Source organism: Ochotona princeps, chromosome 7, assembly GCF_030435755.1.
Source record: "Ochotona princeps isolate mOchPri1 chromosome 7, mOchPri1.hap1, whole genome shotgun sequence".
Lineage (NCBI taxonomy): Eukaryota > Metazoa > Chordata > Mammalia > Lagomorpha > Ochotonidae > Ochotona > Ochotona princeps.
In genome coordinates, this window is record NC_080838.1 from 1,813,458 (window position 1) to 1,837,569 (window position 24,112).

Here is a 24,112-nt window from a genome sequence, read left to right on the forward strand (position 1 = left end):
CCTGGGTGGAATGTTCTGGCTCCTGGCTTTGTCCTCAAGCTCAGCTTAAGCACGGCCATTGCAGGCATTTGGGGGAGTGAATCTGTGAGTAGGAGGAACTTGTCTGCTTAGCACACCATCTCTCTTTTGGTTTCTCAACCTCTCTCTAAATTTGCCTTTCAGATAAATAAATCAATCTTAAACAAAACAACAAAAACCCAATGACACTAATTCTCAGCCACCTCCTGGTGAGTCCACGGTGCCACCGGACTGAAAGTGGCAGCTGCATTGCTGGAGTTGGGGTGGGGAGTTCTTCATGACCCAGTCATAGGGGGGCAGGGAGAGTGGGCAGGGTAAAGCTTATGACTGTTCAGGGTACCCGGCAGGAAACTGGGCTTGTTCTCGTCTTTTCTGTAAGGTTTTATCTAGATACCTGTGGCAGTGACAGGCTGCAGGACAGACACAAGCTGTGGGAGCTGGCCCCCTAGAGAGAGGAAGGCCAGTTTTGGCAGGTGCTGGAGGAGTCCACGAGGGCCTGGGGGATGGTGAAGGAGGGGGCTGACAGTCACCATGGATTCATTCTTTGAATTTAAAACATGGATTTGAAAGATGGGTGGACAGGGCCCAGTATGATGGCTTAATGGCTAAATCCGCATCTTGGATGAGCCAGGATCCCATATGGGTGTCAGTTCATGTCCCGACTGCTCTACTTCCCATCCAGCTCCCTGCTTGGAGTGGAGGATGATCCAAGGCCTTGGGACACTGCACCTGTGTGGGAGACCCAGAAGAAGCTCCTGGCTTTAAATCAGCTCTGCTCCAGCTACTACAGCTATTTAGGGAGTGAACCAGTGGGATGGAAGATCTTTCTGTGTCTCTTCTCTGTAAATCTGTATTTACAATTAAAAAAAATAACTCTTGAAAGATGGGTGGACCCAGACACATTGAGATCTTCCATGTACTGGTTCACTTCCCAAATGCCAGCACCAGCCGGGCCTGGATCCAGACCCAAAGCCGGGGCTCCCTCTGGGGTCTCCCACTGAGGACTTAGCTGCCCTCCCCACCAAGGGTGCACATTAACAGTACGCTGCAATCAGTAGTACAGCTGGAACTTGGGCCAGGCCCTTTGGTTATGGGGGGTTATGCAGACACCCCAAGTGGAGTCTTTGTCTTAATTGTCACCCCAAACACTGGCCTGAGCTGACATTTCAACTAAGGCAGTAAGGGCGTGGCAATAAGGGGGGGATAAAGCCCGCAGGGCTATCTGGGGGAGTGCCCTCCTGGCCTGGCTGAGTGTCCAGCAGGCAGGGACAGTTTGGGGTACTCTGCAGGCAAGGGTCCTCCAGGGCAGAACCTTGCCAGAGCAAGGAGGGCTCCCCCTTCAGGAAGTGGGGCGGGGAGCTTTCAGACTGCCAGTCCCTGGGCAGGTGCGGCCAATGCTGCCATAGGTTTTGCCTACCCCCCCACTCCCCATCTCCCAGGTCCCAGCCTGCACCTCGCGGCCTTGGCCCCAGCCCCTGACCCACCTCCCAGGTCCCAGCCTGCACCTCGCGGCCTTGGCCCCAGCTGACTTCTGTCTCCACAATCTGCTGCTTTACATCATGTCCTGTGAGAGCCCAGGTGGATGCAATTGAAGTCCACGCGGGGAATGATGGGATCCAGGGGGCCGGAAGACCCGCATCTTCCGGGGCAGCGTTCCTCAGCTGCAGCTCCACCCAACATAACCGGGGGAGCCCCCAAGCCCCAGCGCCCAGGCCACCGACAGACACACCAGGCCACTTCAGCTACCTGCCTGTCAGGCTGGCGGCAAGTTGCAGCAAGCGCCAGTGACCCAGGTAAGCCTGAGAACCATGCCCCTGGGAGCTCGCGAGGACCTGGGGCAGTGTCAGCGCCCTGCACACCGGCTCTACCCCCCGAGCGGCTGGCTGGGCAGGAGGACACAGGTGTGTTGGCAGGGGGAGGACGCCGCGGGCAGTGCTGACCCCGGAGCCGCCAGCAGAGGCGCCCCCCCAATGTCCTCCCTGAGGAGCAGGTGGCCTTGGTGGGTAGATGGACATGGTTGTGTGCTAAGCTGCCTGGGAGAGAGGCCGCGGGGGTGGGAGGTCAGGCGGGGCTGCCTGCTTCTGTTTTGTCTTCAAAGGTGTTGGGTTAAACAAATCAGAGTCCAATCTAGATTATGGAAACACACTTAAAAAGGCAAACCCTCTAGCCTCTGTTGGCATGGTGTATTTGTGTGTGTGTGTGTCTCCCCCGTCCATCCCCATTATAACTCCGCGGTTAAGTCCTTGACATCCAAGGTTCTTAGTCCCTGAAATGGAGGTGTTGGCCTGTGCAGGCTTGCTGTGAAGGTGCAAAGCGTTAAAACAATCAATTCCCAGGAACTTCAGGACACGTGGCTTGCCATCCATATCAACTATGCCTGTTGGTCTGGGTGCTTGGCTTGGTCGTCTCGGGGGCGGGGTGGAGTTCCAATGTGTATTCCATTCTGCATCTAGTTATCATGTGCCCCGACATCGTTTAGGGGCACTTCATGAAACAACGGACAGAAAGGGGTAATTCAGTGATCAGCTTGGGACTTTGGTCGTTAAGTTGCTGGTTCACAGAGCACCTGGGCAGTCTCTAGCACCAGTGTCTGATGCCAGCTTCCTGCTGATGCCGGCCCTGGGAGGCAGCAGGTGGTGGCGCAAGTCCTTGCTGCGCAAGAGGGAGACCCGGATAGAATTCCCAGCTTCTGTCTTTGGCAGTGTCCAATCCCGGCCATTGCAGACGTTTGGGGAGTGAGCCAGTGGGTGGAAGCTTTCTCTCTCTCCTCTTTTTGCACTTGTACAAACAAAATTCACAGGAGATGCTGATTGTCTGGGGCTGCCTCCTGGTGAGCCTGCAGCAAGTAAACTCCTAGATCTTGCTAAAAAGCAAATATAAAGACCCGGCTTCTCCAGCCAGAAACCGTGTTGTTGACCTTGATAATGTTCCTGGAAGGCAGGTCCCCCGGGCTCCCTCCCAGAGATAAAAACAGTCCTGGCCAGAAGGGTTAGGCTGATTGGGGCAGTGGGGAGGTTCTGCCAGCCCTTCCCAGGACCTCAGGGTCACCAGCCTCAGACCAAAAGGCGAGCCCAGCTTGCTGTACCCACAGGGGAAGGGCTGTGTCCAGCTGAGGTCATCAGAGCCTACCATTTGCATGCCCCAGGATCTTAGATCTCCGTGCCTCCTGGCAAATGTCATTCCCGGAAGGAACATGGCCCATGAGGCAGGAGCTGGGATTGTGCCTAGTAAGCCACGCCTATCTCTGCTCATCCCACCCTCACCCTCTGAGGACAGGAGAGCCCGCCTGGCCACCACACACCACGCACAGGGGTACCCAGGGCACCGTGGCCAGGGAGTGGCTCCCAGCTCTGTCAGCGGCCAGCCTGACTGGGGAGGGTGGTGCTCTGCAGGCTGACCAGGACCAGTGGCCATGAGTCTGGCGGGCCAAGCCCTAGTACCTAGGTGCCCCCATAGATCGGGGAGCGTCCCCATTGCCTTCCCGGGTGACCGGGACTCCAGTCCCCTGCCCCGCCCACTGTGGCCAGCGGCGCTCTGCCGCCGTCTAGCGGTCACTCCCTGCAGCACCCTTGGTGCCTCAAGTGAAGTGGTCTTGGCCACCTAAGGTTACAAGAGAAATCATCTTATGTGTGCATTTTATTGTCTTCCTAATAGGTGCAAAGTCTTTGGGCTATAGTCCAAAGGTCTAATCTGTGCTTTCTAGTAAAAAAAAATATATATATTTTTGGTGGTGGGGCAGGAGGCACACTGTGACTCCCTGGTTGGAGCACTGTGAATTCTAAACTCACTGAAATAAGAGCGGGGTTCAGCTGGGGGTTGACTGTGGACGCATCAGTGAAATCTGGCACTCGAATCCCCCCACCCCACGGCCAGGGAGGGGGCCCTCACCAGTTACCCCAGGACACCCCTTGCTTTCCACTAAGGGGATGCGGGGATGCCCGAGGCAAGGCTGCTGCTGGCTTTGCTTGGGTGGGGAGCGTGCAGTCTGCACCCCTCCCAACCCCCCACCCAGGCGGGGGCTCCCCCTCAGCAGGTCCGGGTCCAGCTTCCGGCTCCCCACACCCCAAGCAGCAGCTTCCTTCCCTTCTACAGCCCCTACCCACCCCTCCCTCCCTTATCCATTCATTCCCTGGCTTGGTCAACACCCCCCTCCAGTTGCAGGAGCCCCCGGCCCCGCCCTGGAGGCACACTCGGCGAGGAGCAGAGCCGGCTGTCACCTCTGGGTGCACGGGTGCAGGTAGGCGAGGGTGCGGGGTTCCCCGAGCTGGGCCTGGAGGCGGGGTTCCCTCGGCCCGGACAGTGTGGGAAGCCATTAGGGTCACTGGGGCTGTTGTGGCCTGTTAGGTATCCCCCTGCCTCGGCCTTCTCTCAGCGCCACCCTGGCCCCCAGGTCTGGGCGCAATGGCCACCTGCCCGGACTTGGGACACTGGCCCTTCAGGAAGACTCAGCTGAGAGACTCTCACGTCCTCCTGTGACCAACACGGCCTCGGGGACGGCCGGCCCAGCTCAAATGGCACGGGGATGAGGGCCTCCAGGTGATGCGGCCCTTGGTAGAGATCATCTGGAAAGCGGGTGGCTCCCAGGCCAGCAACTGGGAAGGCTAGCGGAGGTGCGGATGGAGTGCTGGCTGCGGATGCGGACTGGACGCCCCTCAAGGCGGGAGCGCCAATGAAGGCCTCCATGGCCGCCCGGCCTGCCCCGGCCAGCGCCCCACAGTGCATTTTGGGAAATGAGGCGGTTGACGGGCAGCCCGTTTGTCCAATGGCGTGTCCCGTATTCCCGTCAGGTGACCCAATCCTAGCCACTAGGGCATGAGGAAAGAGAGGCTGGGTTGGCGGAAAGCTCTTTGCTGTTCTTGGAAGGAATGGGTGGGCGGCCATGGCGGCCTGGCAGACGTGAGGGAGGAAGGAGGTGCCGGACAGGCGTGGGGAGACTTGTTGCCAGGGGGACGGAGAGATGGGAGGGGTCTGGGCTTCGGGGTCTCTGGGAACCCTGAGGAGAGGTGTGTGTGGGGCGGAGGCAGCAGTAGCGGCCAGGACAGGGACACCATGGCGGCTGGCCTTGGTCCCCTTCTCCCCGTCTCCTTGATCCGTGCTCGGCGGCCCGGGCTCAAAGTGGTTGGTGAGGCCTGGGTGCCGGGGCCGGCTTCATGTTGGGGGGGCCATGCTGGGTGACGGCGGCCAGGCTGGGCACCCTCGCTACTTTTCATAATGACTGGGGTGGCCAGCGAGCAGCCGGCCCGGTGGAGGGCTACACCCGCGGGCACGTGGAGGGTGATGGGGCTGGATGGGGCTCAAAGACGCTAACCTTGAAGTGAGACCACAGCATGGGTGGGAATCGATGAAACCCCACGGAAGGCAGAATTGAGAAGCATGAAAATGGCTGAGGACAGACGCTGAGAACCCGACGTTTAAATCATAAATAGAGGATGTCCCATCCCTGAAAGGTGTTGGAAGGCTCTCTCACAAAAGGAGTGGGCATTTCGGCTTGACCCTCAGCTTAATCTTGCTTTTCCGCTATGGAACACCCTTAGGGGGACAGGCGATGGCTCAGTTCTCTGGTCCCTGCCTCTCATTTGGGAGACCAGAAGGAGTTCCAGGGCCCCTGGCTTTGCCTGGATATCATGAACACAGGGGAGGTGAAGCAGCAGAGGGAAGAACTTGCTTGCTATCTCTCACTCACTTTGCTGTTGTCCAAGGCAGAAACAGGAGGACCTAGAGAATGTGGGAGGCACAGGGGACCCCGAGTGGTGGTCAGGGGCAGGTGCTGGCCACAGGACAGTGTAAGGATCCATTAGGGACCGTGTGGCATGGAGACATCCACCATCTCAGGCCCAGGATGTGAGAAATGCTTATACCTGCCGTGGTGTGTGTGTGTCGGGGGGAGCACAGGAGTGCATGGAGAAGGGGACAGAGTGAATTTTACTGGGTAAACGGGGTTCTGCAGGTGGGTGTCGCAGGCAGCCATGTGACACCACAAATGTCCTTGATGCCACTCCTGTGCACTTAAAGGATGGAGCTGAGATGCCAGCTTTCCTGCTGTGTGTGTACGAGGGTCCTTTAACAGTTCATGGTAGGCAGAATCAAGTTTACATGGGGGCAGACAAGTTTCTTCTAAACCAGGCATTGCTTTTCCTAAGGTACATTTTTCACGGTTTATTTCCTCATGTATTTTGCCACTTAAAAAAACAACTTATTTGAAAGAGCTGCACAGAATGAGAAGCAAAGAGCTCTTCCATCTGCTGGTTCATTCCCCCAGAGAGCTGCAATGGGCCACGGTGGGGCCAGGCTGAAGCCAGATTTGGGAGCTTCATGCGAGTCTCCCATATGGGTGCCAGGACCCAAACTCTTCTACTGCTTTGCCCAGGCCATGAGCAGGGAGGTGGATTGGAAAGGGAGCTGCCAGCAGGGCAACTGATGCCCGTATGGGATCCCTGCATCGGGGTAGGGCTTTAGGTGCTATATGCCCACCCCTCTCCCACAATTTTTAACTTTTTCTTGAATCCCACTGAAATGGGCATTTGGCAGGGTGGTCTAGCGGGGCGCACATGTGTTACCATGTTACCTACTGTCGCAGCCATGATGTACACGGATGTGTCACACGTGGGAGAGACTGGTGTGTCTGTGACATGGGAGGCAAGCCCAAGTGTGCTGGCATGGATTCTGGCTCCATCCTTGCCTCTCTGGGCATACAGCATCAATGCTGTCCCCACTCTGCCCCGTCCCAGACTCTAGGATCCTTTAAAACCCTGGGTCAAGGGGAGGTGGTGGTGGCGGGGGAGAGGTTGTGCTGAGTGAGCTTTGCATGGTGTGGGGGTACCTAGCCCCCCTGCCCTCCAGCAGCACCACCCATGGTGGTGGAAAGACGCAATGTCCTGGGGACTTTAGGCTCAGAGCTGCTGGGAGGAGCCTCTCCGGGTTGCCACATGCTCCCGCTGGAAAGGCCAGGCTGGGAGTCCAGGGAACTTCCCCTGACTCCAAGTCGGCAGGCAGCCAAGCTCCTCCCCCGCCATCCCCCCAGCACCTGCTTGCTTGATGTCCTTCCCCCTGGCTCCAGGCTGCAGTCTCCCCTCGCTGGCTCTGGGAAGGCCTCAGGCTGCCAAGGGGTCCCCAACTGGGAGTTCCAGCAGCCTAGGCCAGTCCCTTCCTGGGGTTGCTTCAGTGTCACCCACTCCCTGGGCATTCCTGGGGATTTAACCCTAAACCCAGATCTGCCAGGGCCCTTCCCTTGTGTCCTCACCTACGGGGAGCATCCTGACACTGTGGAGGCCCACCTCAGAGGCAGAAAGAATAACAGCAAGGTTTCCCTCAGCTGTCTCTCTCAGGTTAGCAGGGAAACATCAGTGCATCTGGGTGCTGGTGTACACCCACATCAAGGTGCACCCAGAAGGCTGGTACACCCATGGTGTTACACCCATGGCACATATGAGGCACACTGCTCCAAACCAGAATCCTCGGAGAAGTGTCCCTGCTTCTCTGCACGTTTTCCCACCACTTGCCTTGAACTTGACAGGGACTGGGGCCAGTGCAAGGAATGAACCCTGGGGGGGGCAGCTTGAACATGATAGGAGGTACACTACTGCAAATGACCACCAGAGGGCAGTGGCACAGTGAGTCACCTGGTGCGATGTAATTTTGCAAGGCCAGGTGGAAATGTGTAGGGCAGGGGTTGGGAGTGGGCCAAATGCTGAGGCCTTGGGAGCACAAGGCCCTGGATGCTGCACAGGTTGTGAGTACATGGAGTTGACCTGAGCCCAGCCTTCGAGCCGGCTGGATGCTGACAGTAGCCCTGGCTAGGGCTACCCTTTGGTACCTCCTGTGTGTCCACTTGGCCTTTCCTGTCTATGTTCTGCTGACTTGATAATTCGGGAGGAAGTGCCATTTTCAGAGACAGCCCCTGGGGTGCCATGAAGGTGTCCGGTTTGGTACCTGTTGGGTGACTTAGCCAGGAAAGTACAGAGAGCCATGCCACGCTTAGCAATGCAGCTGTAGCTAAGGCGACCCCTGGAAACCTGCCACCCTCACCCTTAGCTTAGAGCAGCCACACAGTATGAACCGTTCACAGATATCTGGGAGGGAAATGTTTCTTAGCATGGGCTCTTAAGGTCTTACCAGCTGTTATGATCGTGTGTGTAAGGGCCATGGGGTAGGAGTCTTGCACGTCACCCCGGGGGCCTGGCCCTGCCCTTCTCAGACCTGGGCTTCTGGTGGATAATGGGTGGTTTGTGGCAATGGTGGGGCCGTGAGGAGTGAGTATCCGACCCTGTAAGCTGGGCAGGGAGGTGTTAAGGCTCCTTCAGTGTGGTCCTCCCTATAAGGGGAAGGGGCAAGGCTGGCCAGTCCTGACAGGATCCCGCAGGAAAGAAAGGCACCCCCCAATGGGAACTATCAGTCTCTGCTTCCTAACATCTCTCCTCTTTGCTGCCAACACTGCTGCCTCCACCACCCCTTGAAGTGGGGGCTGCCGGGGGGAACCTAGGGGGTGACCCAGGACTCGGGAGCCTGCACCGCTGGCCGCCCCTCCCCACCCCCAGCAGGCAGCACCTACCCTTCTCTTTGGTAATCTCCATCCAGGTTTGACAGGAGCTGCGAGCCGGCCATGGAGAGGTTGATGGCAGCCAGGGGCAAGTCCCGATCGGCAAAGTTCACCAAGAGCACCGGTGCCATGCTCTTGGTCTCCTTGTCCACGTGCTGGGAGATCTCAACCTCAGAGATTCCTCCTCCTAGGGCAGGCCTGAGGGGGATGGGAGAGAGGCACAGGGTGGAATCATCTCCCTGGCCACTGGGGGAGGGGAATGTGGCCGTGGAGAGGGCAGGGACTGAGCCTGGCCTTGTCCTTCACGGGCTGAGGAGTGGCAGTTGCCCAGATCTGAATGTAGGGGTTTCCGGGACAGGTGCCTGGGGGAGAGCAAGATGCAGAAGGGAGCTGCCAGCCGACAGAACCCCGGCAGATAGCACACAGCCTCTGTGGCATCACCCATGTCCTGGACTGGCCTCTCTTTTTAACATTGTCACCTTGGGTTTTTTATAAAGGTCCGGGAGTGTTCTCACGCCTGGCCTCCCTGTGTATTGGCGCAGACGGGTCTTGCTGGGGTCTCTGGACAACACTCCCTCCTCACTTAAACCTGACCCATGGAGGGAAACTGGGAGCTTCCTCTGGGTGACTGTTGGGCTTGCCCGGAGCCTTGCCATAATCAGACCCATCCTCACCCATCATGCACCATAGCCATCACATGTCTTGTCAGTGACCAAGCTAGCCTCTCTTCCCACTCGCATGCTCCTTCCTCTCTAGGAGTGATTGGCTGGTGAGCAAGTTTAGTGCCTTGCAAATGCTGCAGCTGGAAACAGCCCCGAGTCCTGGAGGTCAGACCCTGGAAATGGGGTGGCAGGACCAGAGACTCGGGGTAGGGGAAAACCTTTGCAGCTTCTAGAAGCTCCTGGAACCCCTGGCACATGACCTCCCCGTCACAGCACAGCTCTGTTCCTCCCATCTCCTCCTGCTGGGAGGACCTTGGGAGTGACCGGCCACTGCTCCCAGATGACCTGGGGCCATCCCGCCATCCACATCCTGCATCAAACCTGACCCACCTCTCATGATGCCATTTCTCATGGCCACGAGCTCCAAGAATGAACTGGAGCAGGCAGGCCCAGCCCTTACCCAGTCTGCAGAGTGGCCAGGTCCCAGTCCCTAGCCCAGCACCACGACCACACTGCTGGCTCTGGCAGTGCTGACTGGGCCAGGGCCTGGGCTGGAGACAAGATCCACAAAGAGACATGGCCAGAAGCCGGGGCAAGGCACTCAGCCACTTCATCGACTTGGTCCTTGTGGCCGGGGGTGGGCAGGCCTGTCCTACAGTGATCCATTTGGAGTCTGACACCTGCCACATCCCCAAGAGGATGGTAGGCCTAAAGGGACTCCAGGGGGAGAGAACAGGACAGTTCCCGGAGCAGCCTGGACTGGCCTGGCTTGGGCCTGACCTTCATGGGCTTCCAACGTGGTGGAAATTCAGCACTGGGTGCCCCAAGACCAGGATCCCCTGGTGTAGCTCTGGTGGACTATGCAAGGCCTTGGGCATGAATGTGCACACACTGCTGGAACTTGGCCTTGGCATGTCACAGCAGATTATGGAGGCTTCAGCCCCAGGCCAGGAGATCGAATCAGGGCCCATGTGGGATGCTGGTACTGCAGGCCGAGGCTTAGTCTTCCAAGACACAGCATCAGCCTCTGTGGCTACTTTTACATATTTAATCATTTTTATCGCAAAGTCAGATATACAGAGAGGAGGAGGAGAGAGGAAGATCTTCCGTCTGATGATTCACACCCCAAGTGACCACAATGGCCAGTGCTATGCCGGTCCAAAGCCAGGAGCCGGGAGCTGCTTCTGGGTCTCTCACGCGGGTGCAGGATCCCAAGGCTTTGAGCCATCCTCAACTGCTTTCCCAGGCCAAAGCAGGGAGCTGGATGGGGAGTAGGGCTACTGGTGCCCATATGGAATCCTGGCACATGCAAGACGAGGACTTTAGCAGATAGGCTACTGCGCTGGGCCCCTGTGGCTACATTTAAATGTAGTTTGCACTCCTGGGGGCCTCAGTGCTGGTCCTAGGACCCAGGGTCCAGTCCTCAGAGCCACACAGTTGCTGGGTCAGCTCTGTGGCCACACTTCTTCTCTAGCTCTCCCTCCCTCCCTCCCTCCTTCCTCTTTCTCTTCCTGCCTCTCTCTTGCTCTCTCTTGTGTGCGCTCTTGCTCGCTCACTCTTCCTCTTTTCCTCTCTGCAATCATTCACTCTGCATTGCCTTCAAGTCTAAGAGAGGCATCCAGGGAGGTATCAACCTTGACTCCACAGGGCCCTGACCAGGAGGCTCTCATGGACCCTGGTTTGTCAGCCACGGCCAGCCTGACGGCCGCATCAGGCTTCCTGGGCCAGAAGAGGTAGAACTTGTCAGAGGTCAACTGAGACCAGAGAGGAGTGGGTTGGGGGCAGAGGGCATACAGACCCCCTGCAACTCAGGGCTAGGGAGACAGGTGAACAGGACTGCCCTCTGCTCATGGGAGTCGGGCCTAAGCGGAGGGACCGGGAGGAAGCCAGGACTCAACAAGAATCCTTGGAACTTCTCTCCAGACATGGACGCCGAGGCCAGTCACCGGTAGATGGTGTCGTGCTGATGGCCAGTGGCCACAAGGTGTGTGGGACAGGAGGGCAGGTCTGGGAGGATGAGCAGTGCCCCACGATGGCAGCTGCAGAGCCACAGGCAGGACACGATGCCCAACCACTGGCTGCACCCATGTCCAGGGCAGCAGGGTCGTGAGCAAGTCTGTGCCTCGTCTCTGCACCTGTGAATGGGGTTAGTGACAGCATCAGCCTAAAGAATCAGCAGTGCACCTGACACTGCATGGCACAGGTGCAGGGCCAGGCCTGCCAGGACAGCGGGCCAGCAGGATCTGATGTCAGCATGCAATTTTATAAGTCAGGAAAGCGATGAGGAAAGATTTGCTTAAGCCTTGGTTTTTGGCACACTTGGAATTATTGATTTCGTATTGTCAGCACAGGAAAGAATCCAGAGAACAGTAGGAAAACAAGTGCCTGGTTTATCAAACAAAGGGAAAACAAACACAAGCATGCTGAGAGCCAGTAAATACAGCCACAGCAGTACCTACACCAGAGACATGGCCACCCTGTGTGTGCTCGCCACTCCAGGGACACAGCCACCCTGTGTGTGCTCGCCACTCCAGGGACACAGCCAACCTGTGTGTGCTCGCCACTCCAGGGACACGGCCAACCTGTGTGTGCTGGCCACTCCAGGAACATGGCCACCTCGTGGGTACACGCCATGGGCTGAAGGACACTGCCTGACACACCCCCAGCCATCCCAAGGGGACACAAATGCTGCCCCACCCAGTGCCATAGCCCCCAACCTCCCTGTGGTGTGTCAGGTGGTGGCTGCAGGTGCCAGTCATGGCCACACCCTGCAGGCCATGGCCTCTGGAGCTAGCCCATGGGAGGGGGGCACTTGGGTCCCCAGGAAAGGCTGACTGGCTGCGGCTGACACATGCCTTCCTACGGACAGGAGGAGCTGATAAACACCAGGTTTGCATTTGGTTTGGTTCTGAGATGCAGGAGCAACTTCTGCTACTCAAGTTGATCTGAGACCATCCCGAGGGACCCCACAGGAAGAGCGGGACTGGGGGTCCACTCCCCGATGACAGAGATAGGCCACAGAAGGGAGGACCCTGAGCACGGGCTGCAGGCAGCCTGGAGCTGATGGGAAGCCACGGAATCGCACTCCCCCGGAACCTTCCAAAGGAGCAGAACCCACTGGGCACTCTGGCTTTACCCAGTGCTGTCTTCTGAACTTCCTGCCCAGTGCCAGGCCTCAAATGGATGCCTGGTGAGAAGCTGCACAGTGTATGCATGGGTGGAGGAATTAATGAGCGAAGCAATGACGGTGAAGGAACTAATGAATGAAACTGGCTGGCCCATGGCCCTCCTCCCGGTGCGACCACACTTGGGCCTGACTCCTCACCATGAAGCTGGCCAGTGTAAGCCCCAGGATCATGGGGGGATCACAGGCTGGCGTTCATGCCCAGCCAATGCCACTGACAGCACCAAGGTCACTGGGTGGCCATGGGGTGACCCTACGGCTCTTTGGGTGCCCCTAGAAGGTGCCCAGTGGGCACAGAACCTGTCTGGGGAGCTCCCAAAGATACATTGGACATCAATTCCTCTGGCCTCTCAGACTTCTGCTCTGTGGGCACCAGTGGCTCTTTGAAAGAAATCATTTTTAATAGTAATTGTATGTATGTAGAGTCCACAAAGGGACATTCCAACACCGTGCATGCTGGAAATAGGACCACCCAGCAAGCGTGAGGTCACAGGAAATCATTCCTGTGATAGGGCACAGTGGAGGGCAGGAATTTGCCACAATGTGCCACACCTTCTAGCAGCAAACAGAAGAGAGAAGAGGCAGAGAACCAGTCGTACAGTAACATCAGCGGTGGAGAAATGGCAGGTGGGTGTGCGGTGCCATGGGTGAAGCCGCTCCTCCTGCTGATGTATCTAAAAGCAGCAGGGATGGCTAACGTTCCCACCATCCACTGCTGCTTCAACCACCTGCTGCCAAATGTTTGGTTCCCTGCCATCCATGTAGGGAACCCTGGATGGAGTTTCTGACTCCTTGCTTCGACCTCCTCCAGCCCTGACCATGCTTGGGGAGTGAAGCAGGGGATGGAAGATTCTCGCTTACTTGCTTGCGCACTCTTGCTATCTCTTTCTCTCCCTCTCTCTTTGTAACTCTGAGTTTCAAATAAATAAGTCAATCTTCCAGACCAGAAGAAGGGGACAGGTTGCTTCTCTTATTGGAGTTCTCTGGGTATTCCCATCAGGCCTCTCTGTTGTTTCCTGAGCAGTGTTTTGCAAGTCAACGCCACAGGACGTGGTGGGGCACAGCTGGCGCACCACACTGCCCACTTACCAGTGCCCATGTGCGATACCAGCTCGCTGGCCACTACTTGGCATCTGGCTCCGCGCTCAACAGGCTGCAGACACGCTCACAGAATACTCGGGCTCCAGGAAGTTCTACCTCATTCCACTAGAGGCCTGCTCATTGGTGAAACTCCAGGGGCTGGAAGCAGCGTCTCTCTTCCACCACAGCGTGTCTGCCATCACTCTGGGGTGTCCACGTGGAGCAGGAGTGGCATCCTGGATGCATCTGTGTCCCATCCTTCAGCGCCTTCTGATCACGTCAACAAACCGAGAGGCAGGCAGATGCAGAGCTGGACTGTAGAAGCCCAGCCTGGCACGCGCTTCTTCTCTGCCTTCATACGGGCATCACCCATCTCTCCCCATCATTCTTTCCTCTGCTGTCCACAGTTCCTCCAGCTCAGTCATGCGTGGGTGTTGCTGAATTCTTCACTCGGTGAGCACCTCTGTGTAGAAATGCCTTCGACTTCACCCATGTTTTATGGTCTTTCCGCGGATGGATTTAAATTTCGGTACCCAGCAATGACTGTTTTCTTTGAACAAACTTCCAGAAGAGAAAATGATGACTAAATGGGTCTGCGGATGTTTATAAAGGATTTGTAACTGTTATGCCAAATTACCTTCCCAAAAGGGCTTATCAATCCACAGTGCCCCCAGCAGTGTCTAAAAATGTACATTTGGGCCTGGCAGCGTGGCCTAGCGGCTAAAATCCTCGCCTTGAACGCCCCGGGATCCTAGATGGGCACCGGTTCTAATCCCGGCGGCTCCACTTCCCATCCAGATCCCTGCTTGTGGCCTGGGAAAGCAGTCGAGGACGACCCAATGCATTGGGACCCTGCACCCGCGTGGGAAACCTGGAAGAGGTTCCTGGTTCCCAGCTTCAGATTGGCGTGCACTGGCCCGTTGCGGTTCACTTGGGGAGTGAATCATCGGATGGAAGATCTTCCTCTCTATCTCTCCTCCTCTCTGTATATCTGCCCTTCCAGAAGAAAATAAATCTTAAAAAAAAAGATCAAATGTCTACTGTTGAAAAAAATATTTAAAAAAAAATAAACATAAAAATGTACATTTTCCCCTCTCTGATGGCACCTCCGATCCCTCTCTTTGAATTGCAGTCACCAAACACAGAGCAAAATGTGTCGACAGGGGATTTGTTTCCACTTAGGCTGCTCAGAGACGGGTTTCTGCCATCTGTCTCACGTCTTCTGTTGGCTCTGGAAAATTCTCAGCCATTACACCTTAAGATCGGGTCTCTCCCCAGGGACCTCCCACGTGGAAGGTGGTGGGTCTGCTCCCTCTGCGTGCACTTGGTGAGGCTGCCCGCTCCTGGCTGGGCAGCTAATTCCAGGCGGCTGCCAAGTCGCCCGTTTGAGTTTGATTTAGTGTGTGATTTCTGTGGCTGCACTCCGTCCCACCTGCTGGACATCGTGTTCTGGCTTTCTGGTGTCTTTCTCCCCTCTGACTCTGGAAATATTTCATACACATTTATTTTAACACTCCTTAGAGGTTGCACTATTTCCTGTATTTCTCAGTGTGTCATTTAGCCCAACCAGTACGGCTGCTGCTTCTCCCAGAGCTGTGATTCAGCTCTGCCCACGGACCAGCCTTGCTGCCAGCCAAGGGACCCTGCTGCCAGCAGCTTCCACTGCCCTCTCAGCTGCACACTCGCTGGCACCTGTGTGTGCATGCTTCTGTGTGCATACATGTGTGCACATACATGTGAGCCTGCACGCATATGTGTGCGTGTGCATGTGCGTGTGTGTGTTTGGGGATGAGATCTGGCCGTGCGTGTGTGTGTGGGGGGGGACGAGTTCTGTATGTGTATGTGTGTGTGCGTGTGTGTGTGTGTTTGGGGATGAGATCTGGCCATGTGTGTGTGTGTGTTTGGGGATGAGATCTGGCCATGTGTGTGTGTATGTTTGGGGACGAGATCTGGTTATGTGCCTCATGTGGCATGAGAGTCTCCACTGTAGACTCTTACTATAAATTTCTTGCTGGCATGCAACTAATTATAACTTTTATTATTATGATTACCATTATTATTTCCATGAGTCTGAGGTCCCAGGAGGCAGCAGCAGTCGCTGTCATCGATGTAACTCCCCAGAGCAAGTATGAACAGAGGTGAGAGATGACGGTCCCACTCATCCAGAGAAATGCTGTCACATCCCCAGGTTGCTACCGGACACTGAGTTCCACCTGCCAGGAGCACCCAAGCTCTTGGAACAGTCCTCCATTTAACCTTGCCTCTGGACCTGTGGGCTTCTCACTGAGAAGCCCCACCTTCTGCTCCCATCAGAAAACAAGGCCGGTCAAGGGCTTGAGACCCAGGTCTTACCCACAAAGCACCTGGAGGTCTTAGTTCTCCTAGAACACTTGGGGATTGAAATCTTTATAGACAAGATCGTATTGGATGAAGACGGGTCTTGGCCGACAACGACTGGCGTCCTTCAGTGGAAGGAAGGGCAGACACAGAAAGGGATGCAATGATGCACAGGGCAGCCACACCCCTCTAAGGCGAGGGTGAGTGCCGGGGACCAGAGAACTGCCAAACAACAGGAGTGACTCCATTTTGTTATTTCCTCATTTTGTAATGGTCTTGGAATGCAAGTTCCAATTAGCCTTCACCTAGATTCCTGGTAATCTTTCACCTGTAATTGTTCCCCCAAGATAAGGGTTGTCATGGTGATCTCCGCCCTGCCTGGCCCACATCCTGCTGTAGAAATCACGTCCCCCGCCAGCCCTTACCTGCTGCTTAAATTCTGCTTGAGAAAATAGTTTTCGGAGCTTGATCAGACATCCTATCTTGCTCCCATTCTTTGTGTCTCCTGTCCCCCCTAATCGTCGGTTCTCTCCCCAGGTCTCCATTGAAGACCCCGTGGGCCGGGGCCGGGGCAGGTGAGAGGCCATAGCAGTTGTTGCTCAGAGGCTCCAGAGAAGCCAGTCACCCATCCCTGGAGTTTGCTTCTTGGCCTCCAGTGCCCTGCATTGAGAGTAGCTTGTCCCCATCTGGACTCACTGTGGCCTAATTCCCTGCCTGGACCAAGTGGTCAGGAAGGGGGCCTTGAAAGGTGGCAGTTAGGTGCCAGGAGGAGGACTCTCAGGAGACATGGATGCCCACCTCTCAGTGTGGGGTTCTAACAGTAGGGGTCAAGCCCAGGGGTGGGGGTCAGGTCTAACAGTAGGAGTCAGGTGTGGGAGTGGGGGTTGGGGGTCAGTTCTGGAGTGGGGGTCCTCTGTGAGAGTGGGATTTATGTGCAGGAATGGGGTCAGAGCCCAGGGAAGTGTGCTGGGTCTGTGAGAGCTGCCCCACGCGGCCTCGGCCCCACATCTTACAGTCCCCTCTGCTTGCCATTGCCTTGTCATGCCATTGACCCACCATGAGGTCATCTAGCACACCTGTGAAGCCACCAGCTTGCCCTCACTAGGGGCTGAACTCAGCAGGCCACCTGACTATAGACTACAGCCAAAGTCAGTCTCTTTTCTTTCGCAGACCATCAATTTGGGGTATGCTCTTGGCAGAGAGGTGAAGACACTACTGGTGACACTTCTGTTCCACATTGGAGTTCGGGAGCTCAAGCCCATCTCCACTTCCGATCCAGCTTCCTGCTAAAGCGGCCCCCGGGAGCAACAGGTGTGTGGGCCCTTGCCATGCACTGGAGAGGCTTGGGTGAAGTCCTAGGCTCCTGTCCTTGACCTAGGCTGGACGCAGCTGCTGCAGCCATCCTGGGAGTGAACCAGCAGGTGGAAGATAACTGTGAATGCATGTCACTATCAAATAAATAAACATTAATAAATGAACATTTTAAGATGAAAACTGAACTTGGTAAAGAATCCCCTCTCCGGTGTTTTGCAAGAACCATAGAACAAACATCTCCTGTTGGAGGTCTCCATGCTGTTGCCTCAGCTGCTGGGGAACATGAGGATAGAGAACCCCTGTTTGGGGTCCCACATCTGTTGAGGCCAGGTGCCCTGGGACCTGCAGCGGGACCCCCTCCCCCAGATGAGGCTTTGAGAGGCCCATGTGTCTGAGGATGAACACCGCTGCTGTTGGAAATGCAGAGGGTTGACTGGGAAGGAATAGATCATGGGCAGATCTGAATATATTGCCATCGAAATTAAGTTGGGCAAGTCGGACGTGAAAGATTGGAAAATAAATCATGTGAATCTAGAAGGAGTCTAACTTCAAACTGTTTTATAGCTGACTTCAACCTCTCACTCTGCCTCAGGAAAGCTAAACGAGAAAGCAAAGCCCGAGTGCCATGCGAGAGAGAAGGGGTGGGGAAGAGAGGGAAGGAGAGACAGGCTGGATTTTGAGTCAGGGGACCTGTGATTAACGTATTGCCTGTACCAAATAATTTACAAAATTATACAAATGGTGCATATTTCATGCTGAAAGGGAGAAAATTATAGCACACATGTGGCATTTTATCCAAGTATCACTTAGCTGGATAAGTGGCTTCGGGGAGTTGTGCAAATTCCTCCTCCATAGGCTGCCTGTGCCGCCGAGAAGCCTTGCGCAAGCAGCAGGACCAACAATCCCAGGAGTCCAAGATCCTTGCAGTGGCATTCTGCCACTCATCCCAGAATGGGCCTTCGGAACCTGTGTGTCATTGCTGGACCAGTCGCTTCCCAGGTGCCCTGCCACCCACTGGCCAGGGCCATCTTCTCCCCTGCAAGGTGGCACAGCAGGAGGTCTACACACTTATTGCACAGCAGTGTTGGGTGCTCAGTGCAAAACATGAACCTCCCCCCAGACACCTGGGGTCTTCTCCCTTAACAGGACTTGCAGGATATGTAACAGCAAGGGTTGACAGCTGGGACCTGGCTCCCCCAGCAGCCACTGGAGGGTGGATGACATCCAGGCACGTGGGGGAATCCGTTTTCTGTTGGAAAGTGGGGGGAGGGGAGAGCAGGGTGTCCCCCTTTCTGATGTTCACGGACATCTGCCAGTCAGTCAGGTGCCTCTTCTCCAGACCACCTCCCAGAGTCTGCTTGCCACTCGCATAGTGATGCTGCTGCTTTGTGCCTCTCTAAGGGGTGTCGAGGAGCCAGCCACACTGTGCACCTGTTTCTCTCACCCCCTTATTCTCTGGGCCTAGGCGACTCTGTGCTTGCACCTTGCAAAGGAAGTGTCAGTGTTCCAGCCCCCACTGCAGGCTCTGCTCCTCTCCAATGCAGACGGCACAGTGGATGCAAGCGCTGAGCTGGGTGCCCAGATTGCCCATGTCTGAGGACCAGCTGGTGTTTCACAAGTTGAAGGTAGACTGCCAACAGTCATCCAGGTCCCCCATCACTGCAGTGTGGCCTGCTGTCTGGCTGAAGGACTCTCTTTAAGAGGTCCCAGGAGTTCTTTGGGGTGTCTGTTCCTGTTAACGCACCCCCACGGGCTGCACAAATTCTAAAGGAAGAAGGTTGTTCTGGGCTCAGGGTTGTAGCCCAGGGTCAAGAGGCCACACCTACCAAAGGCTTTCTTTTTTTTTTTTTTTCTTTTTTTAGATTTTATTATTATTGGAAAGCCAGATATACAGAGAGGAGGAGAGACAGAGAGGAAGATCTTCCATCCAATGTTTCACTCCCCAAGTGAGCCGCAATGGGCCGATACGCGCTGATCCGATGCTGGGAACCAGGAACCTCTTCCGGGTCTCCCACGCGGGTGCAGGGTCCCAATGCATTGGGCCGTCCTCAACTGCTTTCCCAGACCACAAGCAGGGAGCTGGATGGGAAGTGGAGCTACCGGGATCAGAACCGGCGCCCATATGGGATCCCAGGGCTTTCAAGGCGAGGACTTTAGCCGCTAGGCCACGCCGCTGGGCCCCCAAAGGCTTTCTTGCTAGCAGTCCAGAGATGACCCGGGTACCACCTGGCTGAAGACAGGAAGTGCACCTGTGAGCATATAATCTGGGCCCTCTCCTCATGCTTACAAAGTCGCCAGCACCCATTCTTGGAGACTCCACCTTGGTGACCTGACCCCATCTTAACCGCCTCCCTCAGCCCCACCTCAAAGCACCATGGTTAGAATACACTTCCTCCACTGCACACCTCACAGAGCAGACGCCACGTGAGTGTGGGAGGCAACAACCTCTATACAAACTATAGTGTATGGTGCTCTAGGATCAATGGTGCGGCCGAGCAGTTGAACCTCCATTTGCAATGCCGCCATCCTATATCAGAGAGCTACTCCACTTAAAATCCCAGTTCCCTGCTGATGCGCCTGGGAGAGAGAGCCATCGATGGCCCCGGTTCTGGATCCCTGGTCCCATGAGGAAGGCCTGGGTGGGATTCGGAGCTGCTGGCTCTGGCCTGGCCCAGCCCCAGGTACTTCAGGCATGCGGGGAGTGAGTCAACAGATGGAAGGTCTCTGTCTCTCCTCCTCCTTCTGTCACACTGCCCTTCAAGTCGATACATAAATCTTGTTTTTTAAAGCGACAGTGCAGGGGTCCCAGACAATCTTGGGGTACCCCTTCCTCTGGCTTAGGTGACCATGAGTTCATACTGATCAGAATCCTGGCTTTAACCCCAGACTTGTTTGTGTAAAGCATCTTCTCACGGGCTGTGCTGGGACCCCTGCACCCAGCTCAGCCCTTCCACCCACTGCCCGTCTTCTGCTCTCCCTGGTCCCATGCAGAGCCAGCAGGCGCCACAGACAGAGCAGCCCTCTTGCACTCTTCTTCAGCCTGGCGCCCTCTGGCTGACTGCCCTGCAGGTACACTTCATCCTGAGCCAGACCCATCAGGTAGCCACCTGAGTGCTCCTTGGCTGTGTCCAGGTTCCAGGAAAGGAAGTCCCACAGGTTCCCAGGCTGTCACTGTCGGGGCCCACCTGTCCTAGTGATGTCAAACATGTGTCTGTTCCAGAATAAGTGATTAATAGGCACCAGTGACACTCCTCTGGCATTGGGTCCCAAGGCCGCAGGAGCAGACAGCACCCCATCCCCACAGGGGATTGCGAGCAAGCTCTCTGGGCCTGCCAGGATGCAAGCACAGCGCAGAACATTCCATTCCAAAGTCAGGGCCGTGACACATGCTGACTTAGACTGCGTCTGCAGCCCTAAGACAAACAGGTGTTGTGCCCAGCACTGGAATGCAAGGCTTGGCAAGACTCTCTCGTGGACCTTGCCTGGATCTGGCCCTCAGCAGGTGACAGAAGATCCAGAACAGGGGCGCTAACATGCCTACTCTTCAGTGGGCACTGGACCTGAGCCTGTCCTTTTGCTAGCCAGCAGGTACACATGCAGAGAGATAGGAGTGTGGTTCTGCTGTCCTGGCCATCCTGGACCACAGGAACCCCACCATGTTCTGTGCCTCCTTGGAGGAACCCACGCCCCATAAATGTGTCTCCCTCTGGTCCCTGATCCCATCCCCACCCAGGACTTTGCTGCCTGAGCCTGACACCCTGTATTGTTAGGGAACAGAGCAGACCCTGCTGCCTGCCTGCTGGGCGGGCCTCAGTGGCATCTGATGACCAAATGCGTGTTACAACAGCCTTGGCACACAAGGAGACTGCTAACTTGCCATTGCTCCTTAAATTCTCCCCAGTGCACCGAAGGCTGGACATGTGTGTAAGCTGACAAGCCATCGAGTGCCTCCCCTGTGGAACTCCGAACGTGGCACAGCCACCTGTGAAGTGTGCCTTGGTCACTTCCCTAGTGACAGCAGGAGCTTCAGCCACTGCTGTCCAGCACCAGGAGGGAAAGTCCGGCCTTCCCAGGACTAGCCTGGGGGACATACTACCCTGCACTTCCACAGGACAGCTGCCAGGGATAGGGCAGTTTTTGCACCCTCGGAAAATGGAAGGCTTGTAAGGTGTCTGCGCCCAAACACTTCATCTTTGGCCTTCAGTGAGTCCCTACTATGTACAGAGAACACCTGACAACTTGTTCCACGCACAGACTCAGTCCCCACACCCCACGCCACATTTGCAAATCTCAAGGAATCCCAATAGGGGCAGGGGTATCCACTAACGGGGGACCAGGGTGCCCACAGGGCAGCCCCCAGCCCTCCCAGGTGAGAATGGCCCTTCCTGCTCAGAAGTGGGGAAATGTGGCTGTGAGGGGTTACCTTCAGGTGAGCAGAGCTGGTGCGGCCCAGAAGGACCAGCAGCCAACCCAGCCCAGAAGGATTGACTGGCACCAGCAGCGTGTAGTGGGTTCCAACATGACAAAGTACTCAGGGCGTCACAGAGCGGCTCACCTGCAGAGCCCCACTTTGACTCTGGCAGTCCCATGAGACACTGATGGGAGCTGACAGTACTGGATGGGGAACTGTGACAGACCGCAGCCCTGGGGCCACCAGGGAGCTCCAGCAGGCGCTAAGATAACATGACCGGGGCTTGGCTCACAACTGCTATGCCAGCCTTACTGATTCTCCTGCTGAGAGAGCCCCCCAGATGGGAGGCGACAGGCAGCTGGAGCAGAGTGCCCGTCGGCTCTCGCGGTCAGCTTGCCAGCTCTGACCGCTCCCAGCAGTCCTCATCTCAGCCGGAAAGCGAAGCTGTTCCCATGGAACTTCATTTAAGACCCTGCCTGAAAACATTAGGGCTGGTGCTGATGGAAGGCTCGCCGCTGAGCCCTGTCGGCAGCTGGGCAGGCAGGGACACAACTGCCAGCAGGGTGTTGGGGTCCCTGAGGGTCCCAGCAGGATGTTCCTTTCAAAGAACTCAGTAAGAGTGATCCCAGAGGTCCGGTCACGATAGCAAACTCAGGTCGCATGCACCGCTAGCCCCTTGCAGTCAGACGAGCCCGCTCCCCTCTCCTATGGGAGCCCTATGTCGTTGCTCTTTGGGGTTGGGGTAAAGGTGCCAGCCATGCTAGACGCCCGTGGTCTTCCTGAGCCACCGCCCACAGCTACGCAATCCAAGTTCCTGCAGGTCTCAAGTTTAAGGCCGACCCAAGAAGCAATTGCTTCACTCTTTAGCAGGTGTTTGTACATGGCTCACAGGGCAGCGCGAGGCAGGGGAGGCATCCTGGGGCCCAGCTCATGGCTGGGTCTGGGTCGGGGAGTCTGTACCGGGACAGGTACTGCTGTCATCCTGAGTTGTATAGTCAGGGAAACTGAGGCTCTGGGAAACAACTTTATGTCCAGCCCACAGCGTTTAGGGCTGAAGCCAGGACTTAGCGCTGGATGGTCTGAGTCCAGCAAGGCCACGCCACACCCAGTAGCCACTGCAGGCACCTGTCCCTGGTACCTGCTCAGGTCAGCAGCACTGATTTCTGGCTTGGCCACCACAAATATCTCCATCCTACTCACACAGCAGGGCAATCACCAGCCCAACCATTCTAGAACATTCCCATCACTGGTCCACTCAGAGATTTGCTGAAGCCCCACAGTGTGGGCACTGCTCGCCTTCTGCAGGTCAATAAACAAGCAAGAACCTGAGGTCTTTTGTTGGAGGCACCAGGTTCTGGGAGCCCTCGGCTGGTCACCTTCCCCACCTGGGCACACCTGGCACTGTGGGGTGGACAGCAGAGAAATGGGCCTGACCGGTGCTGTGGAGCTGGGAGGGTCCAGAGCCGAGGGGTAGGATGGCTGCACTGACAGCCACGGTCAGGGTCCCTGGCTCCTCCCACCCAGGTGTCCACCACAGTCAAGTGTGCAGGGAGGTCTCCCATGAAAGAAGAGGGGCCACATCCCAGAACTGCCAGGGGCTCAAAGCAGTGGCCCAAGGGCCATTCCTGTGGTGTCAACAGGGTCTCCATGTGCTCCTCACCCCCGCAGGGTTCCCTGTGAGCAGGGGCTCCAGAATGGTGCAGATAGGATCCCCTAGGAGCGAAGAGACACAGACAAGCCACTAGCATCCTGCAGCTGCCTGCGGGACCACAGACCAACCAGGAGTCCCAAGGTAATGGAATTGTTTGCCGGCCCAGGGCTGCAGGTGCCAGCTGGCCTGGGCTGGTGAACACAGCTCTCCAGCCTCTGCCCACATTGTTGCTCCTCTTCCCTCTGCCAGGGTCCATCCCCTGACATTAAACAGATCACACCTATACTCCCTGAGCACATGGCCCACCCCTGGCAATGACCGGAGGCCAACACAGGCCCCAGTGACATCATGGAGCCCGCCCATTCAGCCCTGCTCACCTGCACAGGGGCCATGGCAGTCTAGTCTTTTTCGACCAAAGTCTCCAACCCAGCACCTCCAACCCCATGTGCCCTGGCAGAACTGGACACTGAGACTGGTCCGAGCCACAGCGGGAGTAGGTGAACGGATGCCTGCTGGCCTCTGAGGGTGGGTGGACCAATTGGTGACCAAGGACAGTGGCCAGGACTGAGGGGTGGGCCAGGGACAGTGGTCCAGGAGTAGGGCGGGACCTCAGACCTGCCGCTGAGGAGCAGGGGTGGTGGCCCAGAGGCAGGGGCGGGCTGCGGTTCTGGGGTGGGCAGCCCTGTGCCAGCCCTTGGACATTGGCCCTCTGGACAGCAACACAATGTGGAAGGCGGTCGGTGGCTCAGGACCACTTAGTTCCCGACCACTCAGATAGAAAGTAATCATTAAAAACATGTAAATTAAGTTACCCTGGGAGCTTAATAGATTGATTAGTCATCGACTTCTTCCCTCCTGTTGGAGCTGAGCCTTCTGAAGCAATTAATCATCAATGGCTCTAAGCAGCCACTGAGGGTGA

The 24,112-nt window shown here is 56.4% G+C and overlaps 1 protein-coding gene across 1 annotated transcript in view; it reads right to left on the reverse strand.

Moving 5' to 3' along the window:
* The window catches only part of LOC131480854 (transmembrane protein 266-like), a 32,272-nt gene extending 22,644 nt beyond the window's left edge, over window positions 1-9,628 (reverse strand). Inside the window, 3 exon segments of the mRNA XM_058667330.1 lie at window positions 8,567-8,752; window positions 8,844-8,916; window positions 9,607-9,628. Of these exon segments, the coding sequence (XP_058523313.1) occupies window positions 8,567-8,752; window positions 8,844-8,916; window positions 9,607-9,628 (281 nt within the window).
* Between the last annotated feature and the right edge of the window lie 14,484 nt (window positions 9,629-24,112).